A 14,698-nucleotide genomic window follows, 5' to 3' on the forward strand; every position below is an offset into this window, starting at 1 on the left:
TTGAGTCTGCTCCGCCATTCAGTCATGGACTGATCCAATTCTTCCAGTCATCCCCACTCCCCTGCCTTCTCCCCATACCCTTTAATGCCCTGGCTGATCAAGAACCTATCTATCTCTGCTATAATCATCTGTCTCTGCTTTAATCAAGAACCTATCTATCTCTGCCTTATACACCTCTATCAGGTCACCTCTCATCCTCCGTCTCTCCAAGGAGAAAAGGCCAAGATCACTCAATCTATTCTCATAATGCATGCTCTCCATTCCAGGCAACATCCTTATAAATCTCCTCGCACTCTCTCTACAAGAACCATATCCTTACTGTAGTGAGATAATCAGAACTGAACACAGTACTCCAAGTGGGGTCTAACTAAGGTCTTGTATAGCTCTGACACTACCTTATGGCTCTTGAACTGAATACCATGGTTGATGAAGGCCATCACACCATATGCCTTCTGAACAACACTGTCAACCTGCGCAGCAGCTTTGAATGTCCTGTGGACAGAGACCCTAAGATCTCGCTGATCCTCCATGATGTCCAGCTGTAATCTTTGACAACCCTCCAGATTATCCACAACATTCCCAACTCTTGTGTCATCTGCAAACTTACTAACCCACCCTTCTACTTCCTCATCCAGGTCATTTATAAAAATCATCAAGAGGAGGGGCCCCAGAGCAGACCCCTGTGGAATATCACTGGTCACCGTCCTCCATGCAGAATATGAACCATCTACAACCACCTTTTGCCTACTGTGGGCAAGTCAGTTCTGAATCCACAAAGCAAGGTCTCCTTGGATCCCATGTCTCATTACTTTCTGAATGAGCCTTGCATGGGGAACCTTATCAAATGCCTTACTGAAATCCATATACACTACATCCACTGCTTTACCTTCATCGATGTACTTAGTTACATCGTCAAAGAATTCAATTAGGCTTGTAAGGTACGACTGCCCTTGACAAAGCCATGCTGACTATCCCTAATCAAATTATGTCTCTCCAAATGCTCATAAATCCCGCCTCTCAGGATCTTCTCCAACAACTTGCCCAGCACTGAAGTAAGACTTACTGGTCCATAATTTCCTGAGTTATTTCTACTCCTTTTCTTGAACAAGGGAACAACATTTGCAAACTTCCAATCCTCTGGTACTTCTCCTATCCCTATTGATAAGATAATCACCAGAGGCTCAGCAATCTTCTTCTTTGCTTCCCACAGTAGCCTGGGATACATCTCGTCCAGTCCCAGCAACATATCTAACTTAATACCTTTTAACAGCTCCAGTACATCCCCTTTCTTAATGACAATGTCTCCCATCCACTACATAATGTACTGGTTGGGCACATTCAACCAGATACTCATTCCACCGAGATGCAACACAGAGCGTTATAGCAAGTCATTCCTGCCTGTGGCCATCAAACTTTACAACTCCTCCCTTGGAGGGTCAGACACCCTGAGCCAATAGGCTGGTCATGGACTTATTTCCTGGCATTATTTACATATTTACATATTACTATTTAACTATTTATGGTTTTATTACTATTTAATTATTTATGGTGCAACTGTAACAGAAATCAATTTCCCACAGGATCAATAAAGTATGACTATGACTATGACTATGACTCAAGTGTTTCAGTCTGCGTAAGTCATCCCCACAATTGCCAAGGTCCTCTTCACTGGTGAAAAGCACAACATCTCCCAGTCTGAAAACTTGTTATTTATTCTAACAATACTTGTAATATGGCAACTTTTTCCTGTTAGTGGGTGACACTTTGACACTTCACTAATTGGTTGCATTTATTTTGTACACAGTACTGGTTTAGGAGCATCAAGTTTAAAATTGTTGTAGGTTTGAAGGGATAAAATGCTGAATTTTTGTTTATCTTTAATTTTTGGGTTATAAAACAATTCTGAAGTCAAAGGTAGATGGAGAATAAATACTATATTTCACTTTAATAGTACAATGAATATCACAGTTAACCTATCTGGTTAGTTACAGTTTTCCAAACTGGCCTTTAGTAATATGAAAAGTGATTTAAAGGTGCATTGCTTCAAAAGGTCTATGCCCTATATGAACTCTAATTTTAGGGAAGAAGAAGAAGGTGTTATTATAAGACATAATCATTGGTTAGATGAACTTCAGGTTATGATACTGTATCTTAGGGCACAAATTCTACCTCACAGTCAAATCCTGTTTGTGCAGGATTTGTTGGTCTATTCAAATAGCTTGAAAACTGGTATTCACTAGTTCAAAAACCCTTTTCCTAAATTGAATGATACAAGGATCTATTTCACCTGTTCTCAATATTGTTCAATAATTATTGGAAACAATAATCAGCAAACAAGGTGTGGAATTTTCTCCTGCTGCAAGCTTTTATTCAGCAGCTTGAGTGTGAAACTTCTGGTAATTAATTTCTTTGGAGTATTTTGCTTTGGGACCAGGACTTCTTAAGAAAAACAAACTGTGACTCCTGCACAATGAAAGACCATGGGCCTCAAGGTGTAGCGCCAGCAGCGGGAAGGTGTTAGTGTCTTACAAACTAATGTCATTTTAAGACAGAATTCTTGCTGTTGGAGCAAGTCTGGAGGGTCTCTCCATATGGCCCAAAGCAAGTCATCATGCCTTTTTCCATTCATGCAAACTTATCCTTCTGAAAGAACAATTCTTGGAACCATATGAAGAAGATGTGGAAAAACAATGTAAATAAACAGCCTACGAAGCTGAGGATGTACAGGAAGGCCAAGTGAAATTATCAGTAAACTGTGTAACTGTCACTTGATGAAACACCACTGTTAAAATGAACTACAATGTAAAATTTAAGCAAGCTTCTCCTTTGTGTGTAGGCCACTTATTTTATAAAAGCAATATAGGGTAAGTGGCCTAAACATAAAGGAGAGCTTGCATAAATGTTCTGTTGCAGTTCATTAAATGACTTAAGTATTTTTAGTATTTTTATAATTTTCCCATGTATTATCCAAAATAGAAATTTTTAGATATTATTGTATGTATTGTGTTCATGAAATTAAGCCATGTATTAATATTCTAAATTTTTCCATTTTTAACAGGAGTTTGCTGCATTGACAAAAGAACTAAATGTATGCAGAGAACAACTGTTGGAAAAAGAAGAGGAAATTTCTGAACTCAAAGCTGAGAGAAATAACACAAGAGTAAGCTATCTAAGCATGTAACTGAGATATTGTTATTACTCATTATTTGGGAAGAAATGCAAACCTGAAGTTTCAGCAATATTTATTCATGTAGGTTCAAATATATTTTTGCTGTTCTTTCATTCAAAGCTGAGGTTTTTCTTTGTTAGACCAACATATCAGCAGGACAGACAACAAAGTGAGCTAATCCTTGTACTTTACTCTAGGACTTGTGGCTAACTTATATTCCATGGTTTGTCTAAACCAGATTATTAGTCTGATGACAGCATTATAGGGGAATTTTTTTTCCTCCTTGTTTCATTCGCCTACAAGTTCTGTCATTTTCCTTTGCTTAAATAGTGACACTTGTCATCTTCATATCCACATATTTCATCTGATCTTGGCAGTCTTTTATTGCATAATATTTCTAGATATTTGCCAATTTCTTATAATCTATTTTTGAACTCTCTGGTACATACATTCACCATGTATTGCCAGTTCCCTGAGTGCTAATTGGCCTGCTGGCTTCCTTGATAGACTGGACAAGAAACACCTATTTCCTGCTGGCACTGCTCCCATAAAGTTGAATTAAAAAGTAACCAACTGCAAGACTTAGTTGTCCTTAACTAGTTGACAACCCAGCTTTTGATTCTGTCCATCTCCACCAACAATTCTGAACTCACCTTTCAGTTCTCTATGTCCATTTGTCCCATCTCTTTATTTCCTTTACAGAGAGTTAGCAGAAGTTCTGATAATAACTATTAGTAGTCTCTTAGATTCTTCACCAGGTATAGAACTCCACCAGAATTTTAGAGGGAGCATATCAGTTAATTTGGTGAAATCCCATACAGGTTTCCCCCACCTTCGGAAGGTAGAGCGTTCCTATAAAACGGTTCGTAAGCCGGAATGTCATAAAGCGAAGAAGATATATATATATAGGAAAATTTTGTGAGCGTTCGCAGACCCAAAAATAACCTACCAAATCATGCCAAGTAACACATAAAACCTAAAATAACAGTAACATATAGTAAAAGCAGGAATGATATGATAAATACACAGCTTATATAAAGTAGAAATACTTTTCCACAATCATTGCCTGAACTGTCCTCTGTAGCGAAAATCTCATGCAAGTGCCGTCGGCAAAAACACGGCGCAAGCGCTCTCCAGTAACCTTTAAGCTATGAAGCTGCCAAATCATACCAAATCATACCAAATAACACCTAAAAATACACAGCCGATATAAAGTAGAAATAATGTATGTACAGCGTGGTATCACTAACCGGAATCGGGACAGCGCAGAGCAAACTGATGATGCTGTGTTAGACTGAGTCGTCGGAGTTTGGGTGGTGCAATGGCCCCGACCCTCTGGGCAGCAAACCGATACCGATCGGTGAAGCATGCTGGGGTAGCTGGGAGGCACACAGCACATCTTTAAGAAAAAAGCCAAAATAAACATGCTAATTAATTAGGTGTTGCCCGGCAAGTAATTGTCGGCCTAGATCAGTGCTGATTGCCGATTGCATCACCTCTGATCTGGGCCGACAATTTCTTGCCGGACGGTACCTAATTAATTAGCATGTTTATTTTGGCTTTTTTCTTAAAGATGTGCTGTGTGTCTCCCGGCTACTGCTGCATTCTCCGCGAATCGGTATCTGTCCATGGCCTGGGTGTTGGGGTGGTGGGACACTGGGGTGTCATCTTGTCATCTGTTTCCATCAGGGCAGACAGCTCACCTTCTCCTATGACTGCCCGCATCGATGTTGAAGGTCGAGGTTCGTCGTCTGCTGTGGCTGATGTGGAAGGCTTGCTTGACTGCTGAGCTCGCGCATTTTTCTATCATACAGTTCTTTGTAAGCACTCAAACCATCCTGCAAATATCCCCTAAACTGACATAACCTTTCAAAATTAAAGTCGTACTTTATCATTACTCATTCGGTTTCGATTGTTATCCTTTCCTCTTCCAATTGCATCAGCTCTTCATCTATCAGTTTTTGGTCATGGGATGCCAAAACCTCTTCAACATGATCTTCGTCAGCTTCCACAAGCCAAACTCACTTTTTCCTTGCTTCGTTCACCACGATCAAAACGCTTAATTATGTCTAGTTTTACACTAAGTGTAACACCCTTACGAGCTCTTTCAGGCTTTTCCGATACCTTAGAACTCATCTTGCAAATTGCTGCTCACAGACATGTGTTAAAGCAATGCCGGCTAAAATGCCATTCCAAATCTGGGGGAGAGCGGCTGCTTGGGGCGCCCACTGCCTTTTATCGCGCGCTGATTTTTTTCGCGCGTTTTTTCGTAACAGTGAAAACACCTTCTGTTAGCGAAAACAGGGTACTAATGCAGGTCTTTCGTAACAGTGAGGTTTTGTAAAGCGAACACTCGAAAAGCGGGGTCACCTGTATTTGAAACTTTTGGCAGTATTGATATTGCTTATGCAGTTAGTGGAGCTTTAAAAACGTGAAGCAAAACAGTTTGAGAGGTGTAGACAAAAGACAATGTTCAAGTAGAATAAGCATGTTTCTAAGGAAGGTGTTTAACAAGGGACTGTTTTGTTTTGTTTACGATTCCTACTATTTATGGAATGGAGAAAAATAACGTTTCATGTAAATACCAAATTATTTAAAGAATTGACATGAGTAAAATTATAAAATGATGTTTGGAAAAATATCTTAAGATGGAAGAGGCAAAAATAAATATGAACCTAGTGTTATTAAAGGTACTTATAAGTGTACTTAAGATCAAAATCAATTATGGTTATTAAAGAACAGAGCAAATCTAATATTTTACTGTATCTTTCAGCTTTTGTTGGAACATTTGGAATGTCTTGTGTCAAGACACGAACGATCACTGAGAATGACAGTAGTAAAAAGACAGGCACAGTCTCCTTCAGGAGTTTCCAGTGAAGTTGAGGTTCTGAAGGCACTAAAGTCACTTTTTGAACACCATAAAGCTTTAGATGAGAAGGTAAGTAGCTTACCCAGGAGAAAAATTGTGGGCCTTCACAACCAACAGGAAAGTGACACTCGCACAGATCACATTTCAAGAAATCACGGAATCATTATTTTGCATTTCTCTATCTACCTGTCAAGTGGGAAATATTTAATGTTGCTTGTGCTTACCATTGTTTATTACGTGATGTTTTTATGCTGTTTAAGTACATATATTGCTTTGTGTTAAAATTAGCATAAGAATTTGTTAGAGTCTTAAATTTGTTATGCATTTGAACAAGGATTATTAAGCTCTGTGCATAGTGCATGCATTAAAGTCTCTGGACAACCAAAAATATCCCACTGTGCATGTCATCAAAAAAAGAAATAATGCCTCTAGTCATTAAATGAGAACTTGCATCTAAATTAAGTTCCAATGATTGTTACTGCATCATAGTTTCAGTTTCATGAGTTAAAAAGGAGAAAAATAGAATTGTTTTAACATGTCCAACAGATGTAGGAATGAGCAGAAATGTAAGGCTTGGTTTTTTATAGCTGAAGTACAGTGAAAAGCTTGTCTTGCATACAATTAATATAGATCAATTCATTACACAGTGCACCGAGGTAGAACAAGGTAAAACAATAACAGAATGCAGAATAAACTGTAAGGGTTGCAGAGGAAGTGCAGTGCAAGTACACAATAAGATGCAAGGTCATAACGAGGTAGATTGTGAGGTCAAGGGTGCATCTTACCTTACTAGCAAGCATTTCAACAGTGGGATAGAACTTGTCCTTGAGCCTGTTGTATGTGCTTTTAAGCCTTTGTATATTCTGCTAGATGGAAGAGGGGAGAAAAGAACATCCCCGGGTTGGTGAGGTTTTTAATTATCCAGGCTGCTTTACTGAGGCAGTGAGAAGTATAGGCAGGGTCCATGGGAGGGGAAAGGCTGGTTTTCGTGGTGTGCTGAACTATATCCAAAACTCTCTGCAATTTCTTGTGATCAAGGGCAGTCAAGCTATAATGTATCCAGATAGGATGCTTCTGTGGTGCATTAGTAAAAGTTGGTAAGGATCAATGGAGACATGCTTTGTGAAGAAGCAGAGACATTGGTGAGCTTCCTTGGCTGTGGTGTCGATGTGATTGTACCTGGAGAGGCTGTTGGTGATGCGCAGTCCTAAGAACATGAAATTCCCAACACTTTCTTTGTTAGCACCATCGATGTAGACAAGCACTTGTGCACTACCCCCTTGCTGAAGTCATGGTCACTTCTTTGTTTTGTTGACATTGAGGGGAAAGGTTGTTGTCATGGCAACTTGTTACTAAGCTTGCTATCTCTTTGCTGTACTGTGACTCATTGTTATTTGAAATAAAGCCCAAAGTGGAATCACCTGCAATCTGGTAGATAGAGTTAGAGCAGAATCTGGCCACTTAGTCATGAGTGCATACGAAATATAGTAGGAGAATGAAAATGTAGCCTTGTGGGTCACAAATGTTGAAAACAACTGAGCAGAGGTGTTGCTGCTTATCCTTATTGTTTGCAGTCTGTTGGTCAGGAAGTCAAGAATGCAGTTGCAGAGGGATATGTTGGAAATATCCTTCCAACTTGATACAGAAGAGACCGCAGCCATTTTATTCAGAACCCATCATCAATTCCCTACCCACTGACTCATTCCCTTCTGATTCTGCACCATAAACTTCATTGCTAGTTCGTTGTTGTAATATTCTTATTGCTTATTTAGTTGCCTCAGATGATGAAGTTGTATCTCTTAACTCTAAATAAACTTTATTAAAATGTTTTGTGTTCATAAATGGAAATATGGGGCAAAAGTTAGTGTCATTGCACTCACTTTTTAGGCATATTACTTGTGCAAGCTTCTCAATTTATCACTGGATTTGCTGATGCAATAATATTGGATTTAACCTAAACTGCTCAGGCATTTGTCTTACTTTTAAATCCAAAGTGGAGAAGGAGCATTTAAGTTATTACAGAAAACCATGCAAAAGCTTAATAACTGGTGAATGGAATGCACCGCCACATGCCAAACTACCCACCTTCCAGCTTCCTGTCCCTATCCCTCCTCTCTACCTGATGCAGAGGATCCATATGGCCTCAGCAGTCATTTTTCAGATTCTGGAATGAAACTTTGCACTCTGAAGGCAGCGCTTGGCTAATCATGTGTTATAAAATATTGAAAAAAAACTTAGTTAATGTGCAAGAACCAAAGTTATCATCAAATAGTTTGTATTGTGTATTTTCGATGAATTTTGATTGCAAATGTAATTTAGTGTTGAAATACTGTTGTTCCTTGAAATTAGAATAACAAGTTATACAAATGGAAGTTTCTGCTTTCTTTGAGAGATTATACACTTCAACACTGACATTGTTTCAATTTTGCGTTGTACTTCATGTGAAATGCTAAGAATTTGTGAATTCTGTGTGTTCTATGTGTATTGCCTTGTATAATAGCTGTCCCCGGTGTGCTGCAGGGGCATTGGAAAGATTAACTTAGTTTTCAGTAAACTTCTAATAGTTTAATATTTGAAATTACAACGTCAAAATACCACCAGGTCACCAAATGTGCCAAATAAAATACAAAAATTATTAAAATTTATTAAACCTGTATGAGACAAAAGACCAGTGTGGCGGGGGTGGCCTGAAATTTGAGTGCTGCACCTTTTTAGGGATACAGATCTGGACTAGATAGTTTACAGAGTTGACTGTAATGCAGAATTTCAAAGCTGCTCTGAACATTCAACCAGGCACTTCTAGTGGAACCCAAATCAGAGCAGCATTATTAAAATTTTGAAGTACTGAGATTCCCCAACAATATACACTATCTTTTCCAAAGATGCTTGATAATTGACCCCACATCACCACCTTTCTCCATAATTTCAGCCTGTAATTAGGTCTTCAATGTCCAGCAACCAACTCTACCTCACTTCTCTTCTTCCACACTGCAATCCCTCCGGACACCAACATTAGATATTCTGCAACATGAATCACTTCGCTCCCGCATACATACTTTGATTGGGTCCTTGCTACCTGGTCTGTCGCTACTGTGAACTTCAGGCATCAGTGAGCCTTCCCTATGGCCTTCTGTTACATTCAACTTCCCTGTTCTAGTCACAAAATTCTGGACATGTGATCTTCAGTGCATTGTGCAAAGTCTTGAATTTGAGTGCTGCTTAAAAGTTGTTAACTACAAGCTCATAATCAGAACATCATATTATTGTCTTTGGAGGGCACTCAATAATTTTTAGACCACATTGTTCTTATTTCTAGTCCATATTGATTCATATCCATGGAATGAAAGTTTCCTTTTGTTGCTGGCTTGGAAAGTTAAAGTGGAATGTGACTGGCCACTTAGGCCCTAATTGCCATGAATCCAAAAAGTAAAATCCCCATTATTTGGGCTTAATTAGCAGTTCCAGTCAAATGGACTATATGAATGATCAGATAACTTATCTCATTTTACATTTCAGACATAACTGTGATGAAGAATTTGTCTCTTTTTTTGTGTACAACTTGATTGAAAACTACCATGTTGTCATTGTCCTTTTATAAATGATCACTGCTTGATGTTTCTGAGGTATGAACGTTTCCTGATACATGACATCCCATGCTTGAATGCAGACTACATCTTATTCGAAACAGGAATGACTTTCATTAATAAAGCAGTTGGATGTTTAGAGAAACTTGCTTCCTCTAGGGAGTACTATAGCAATATCATAAAATTAGAATACTAGCTTTCCACTATCCATAATGATCTTCCTTTGTGTCAAGGATTACTCCTTGCACTGGATTTATTTATTTATTTATGGGTCGTACCTAAACTTCAGTTCTACCTGGGAATCTAGATATGCTCTTGATGTCATAAACTGCAGGCATCATCTCTCCTCAAATAGGTAGCCTTTTACAGTACATTCCATTCGTTAATGCTTTATTATTAAACTATCCCTGGTACTAGTTTTTATATGTGATCCAATACAAATTTATCAAATCAGTGTTCTCTGAGCTTAATTGTGAACAAGGATAAGGGAGGCATTTGGATCAGGAGATTACAGTATGCTGAATTATGGAGAATAATTTTCATGTTAATTGCTGGTAATATGCAACATCTTTGTGCTTTCCAGTCCTAAGGGAGGGTTTCACCCTGAAATGTCAGCTGATTATTCTCCTCCATACTGCCAGAGCCCAAGTCTTCCTCCTCAAAGTCTGCTTGACTTGCTGAATTCCTTCAAAATTTTATGTGTTGCTCAAGATGTATGACATCTGCAGAATTTCTTGTGTTTATGTATGCAACAATTGATTACTTATTCAGTGTACAATGTTGTTGGACTGTAATGGGCTAAAAATTGGTAAGGTTCTTCAAAGATAAGATTATCTTCAGTTTTCAAATTCCGTCACACTACTGAATTTTGCTTCAGAAGCCTGGTTGTAGAAGATGATCTATTCAACAAAGAATCAAAAGAATTACATTTTGATTTCTCAAAGAGCAAAATGAAGTTGACCTTGCTGCAAAAACTATACATTATTTTAAACATATCTTGCAAATGTTATATAAAAAAAGTATGAAGTTATATTAGTAAAGTGATGCTTCAATCTGAAGTGACATAACAACCTTGTAGAATGAATAAAGGTTGCAGAAGATCAATTTTTCTTGCTATTTAAAAGAGCAACTTCGAGTTTAAGCACTTTCTGTGCATATCAAAAATTAAAGCTACATCCTGCTTTATGCTTGGATGAATTTTCTTTCATGGCATGTACAGAGCATTCATATTCCAATTGCATGATGCTAAATTCTTTCCTTCTGGTAGAGGGTTATTTCTCTGTTACTGACACACAGCCAATTTTCACAATTCTGCTTTTAGCATTTGTTTAGAATAAACTCACTTCTTACAGGAAGCCCAGTCGATAACGTTGTTCAAAGTATTTCTTGCTGAATTTTTCTAGATTTTCCAATTAGTTTGATGTTTGAGTCAAATTAGTGAAATTTAGGTTGACATAGTATTGTATAAAAAAATCATTGCATCGTTTAGCTTATCATACCTGTGCTAACAATTTGAGAGACCAGTTGTGTTTGGCACCTCATGTCCACTTTTATCCTTAACACTGCAGATACCTCATCTTCAAGCACTTGTTTGAATTTCTGTTAAAACTATTTATGGAATTGGTGTCCACCTTGTTTTTTGGATAGGCTATTCCAGATTCTGAAAGCTCTAACTGAAAAAAATTTCTTCACTTCTAGGTAATTTTAAACTTTAAGTTCTTAATCTCTGTAATATTTCAGTTGAGTAAAGATAACTACACAAGCTTGAGGGAGGAGTTGGTTACAGCTGATTGGAAGAAGACTCTAGTAAGGAAAATAGTGGAACAGTAATGGTAGGAGTTCCAGCAAGCAATTCAGGAGAAACAGTAAAATTTCATTCTAAGGAAGAAGTAGCATATTAAGGGGAGGATGAGGCAACCAAGTCAGGGATAGAATAAAATGAAAAGCTATACGATACAGCGAAGATTAATATGAAGCTAGAAATTTGGGAAGCCTTTAAAAACCAACAGAGGACAACTAGAAAAGCAATAGAGAGGGAGAAGCTGAGGGTGAACTAGCCAATGGTATAAATGAAGTTTGCAGAAGTTTTTTTAAAAACATAAAAGGTAAGAAAGGGGAATGAGTGGACATTAGACCACTGGAAAATTACGCTGGAGAAGTCGTAATGGGGAACAAAGAAATGACAGGGGGACTGAATAGGTATTTCAAAAGGTTTCAGTAGGTACATTTAATGTCAGAGAAATATATACAATATATATCCTGAAATTCTTTTTCTTCACAGATATCCACGAGATTAGAGAAGTGCCCCAAAGAATGAATGACAGTTAAAATATTAGAACCGCAAAGCCCCTCCCCCTCTCATGCAGAAGCAGCAGCAAGGCAATAACCCCCACCAGCAAAAAACCATCAGCACCCTCCACCGAGCATTCAAGCGTGCAGCAAAGCGTCAATAAAGACACAGACATGCAGTAACCCAAAAAGTACTCATTCACCCGGTAATTTGAAGTACCACAAGCTCTCTCCCTTCCTAATAAGGGAAAAAGAGGTGTCCCCATTTTACAGCAAGAGGGTAGACATAACAAACAACTCGCTGATTTACGATGTTAGAAGTCCGTTACGTCGCTTTTACTGAACTCGGTACCCAGAGAGTTGGCACCAAAAAGGCTCTCAGGACACATAACCCTTGGCAGTTAACCCGCTGCACCCGATATTCCGTGTCTTCTGCGATGCTTCAGTATGGGGCACCGGCCTAAAATCAGCATGATCCCCGGAGCCACGAAATTCTGGAATCCTGAAGGTGCACTTGTCTTCCAGGCCGTGTCCTTTGGATATCAAAAAGCAGCCGGTCATGAGGCCCTGAGAGCAGGTCCCATTCTTGCAAAGAACCGAGTCAGAGTTTTCAAAAGAACCCACACACTGAAAAGGGAAAAAAGAACTATCAAAGATAGAAATAGAGCGGTTTCCGAAGATGCAAGCAAAGAAGTCACTGTTTAGTGCCGTCTTGACTTTTCCCCACCTTCAGTTGTGCCAGTTTTCACAATGGAAGGCACAGGTACATGCCAGAAGTTCAAGTGTGTCAGGGGGCAAAGGTGAATGTAGTGGCCATTTTTAAGGAGAAGATGCTAGGGAAACTGAAAAGCCAGAGGGTATATAAATCACCTGGACTGGATGGATTACATGCCAGGCCTTGTATCCAAAGGAAGATGTGCTGACTATGGATAGGGTGCAGAAGAACATAACAAGAATCATCCCAGTAAAGAAAGGCTTAGCATATGAGAGACATTTGATGGTTCTGAGTCTATACTCAATGGCATTCAGAAAGAGTGGATCTGCTTGAAACCTGGATATAGTGTACATCAGGTTTACCCCGAGAAAGACTACAATGACCACGAAGCCTTGCGCGGGCACTAGTGCGCATGCGTGATTTGACAAGCGTGTATGATTTCTTTCTACAAATTGTTTTTGGCCATTCTGTTTGGAAGGGGGGGTATTAATCATGACCGGAATATCGGTGATAAGTGTCTAATACACTCAGTTTCATTTCTAAAAGGGTTTATCTAACGAATCTAATATTAAACACACAGCGCATATTTTCCTCGCATGAATATAGCAATGTCAATTATCAGGGGAGCTTGAAGGAAGTGTTGAACGAACTTCCAGTAGAAGTGGAAGAGGCAGGTTCGATATTATCATTCAGAGAAAAATTGGACAGATATATGGACAGGAAAGGAATGGAGGGTTATGGGCTGAATGCAGGTCGGTGGGACTAGGTGAGAGTAGCGTTCGGCACGGACTAGAAGGGCACAGATGGCCTGTTTCCGTGCTGTAATTGTTATATGGTTATATAAGTCAATAGCATCGTAACATTTTAAGTAATGTTTGGATATTAAACACACAGCACGTTTTTCCCATATGAACATATAAAATCATTGCAACACACCAATATCGCTGAATCAGTGGGAGCCCTGGGCTTGTTTTCCTGCAACAACACGGTCCTACCGAAGGGTGATGGGAGACAGCGATACTCGAACGGGGTTCCTTATGTCCAGTCTATTCCGCAGTTTCGTTTTCGTTGCATACATTGCAGAGATATAGCTTCCTCGCGGCCCGGTAGCACATGCTTTGCGGCCCAGTACCGGTCCGCGGCCCGGTGGTTGGGGACCGCTGGTGTACGTGAAGAGGAGAATCTAAGATCCAAGGCCACAGCCTCAGAGTGAGAGAAGTACCTTTAGAGGTGACATGAGAAGTTTTGTTTTAGCCAAAGGGTAGTGAATCTGTGGAGTTCATTGTCATAGAAGGCTGTGGAGGCCAAGTGATTAGGTATATTTTAAGGTTGCGATTAATTGGTTCTTGATTGCTAAGGGTTAAAGGTTATGGGGGAAGGATGAGGTTGAGAGGGAAAAAATCTGATGATTGAATGGCAGAACAGATTTAATGGGCCAAATGGCCTAATTCTGCTCCTAGATATTATAGTATTCTGGTCTTATTGGTCTGTAAACACTACCAAAACTTTCTGTTTTCAACCCCTTGATGGAGCTAAGTTCCAATAATTGGGGCATCTTGACAAATCTCTCTGTAACCTTACTAAGGCCTTTACTTATTCTCCAGTTATGGTGGATAGAATTGTCCACAGTTTTCCATATGAGGTTTAGCCTGAAATATATGAAGTCCTAGCATGATGGCTTTACATTTTCTATAAATGGCATTGTGTGTTTAGTGTAACTGGGAATAAATAGCCACTGCTTCTTTTTGGACCAATCATAAATGTCCCAAATAATCAAAAAGTAACTGAAAATATTTGGCATCTGAAATAAACATAAAAAATAATTAAAGTTCTTGATATAAATTTTTGTTAGAATTGAAAACTGGCAGATATGTTAAGATAAATTGACCAATTTGAAATTAATATGTACCAGAGAATTTAGGAAAAGAGAAATACATAAAAACTATAAATGATGTATGAATGTATTGAATACACTAAAAGAAACAAATGGCATTATGTAGCTATTGAGAGTATCATCTGTTTTTCCCAATACCAGTACAGAACATTAGAAAGGATTCTTTCTTTCTTACCTG

The 14,698-nt window shown here is 38.8% G+C and overlaps 1 protein-coding gene across 8 annotated transcripts in view; it reads left to right on the forward strand.

Moving 5' to 3' along the window:
• The window catches only part of ppfia2 (PTPRF interacting protein alpha 2), a 352,206-nt gene that overhangs the window by 153,359 nt on the left and 184,149 nt on the right, over positions 1–14,698 (forward strand). For all 8 annotated transcript variants that reach the window (XM_063057742.1, XM_063057744.1, XM_063057746.1 and 5 more), the window contains exons 2-3: positions 3,059–3,160; positions 5,943–6,107. In XM_063057742.1, the coding sequence (XP_062913812.1) occupies positions 3,059–3,160; positions 5,943–6,107 (267 nt within the window). The remainder of the gene's footprint in view (positions 1–3,058; positions 3,161–5,942; positions 6,108–14,698) is intronic.

Source organism: Mobula hypostoma, chromosome 9, assembly GCF_963921235.1.
Source record: "Mobula hypostoma chromosome 9, sMobHyp1.1, whole genome shotgun sequence".
Classification (NCBI taxonomy): domain Eukaryota; kingdom Metazoa; phylum Chordata; class Chondrichthyes; order Myliobatiformes; family Myliobatidae; genus Mobula; species Mobula hypostoma.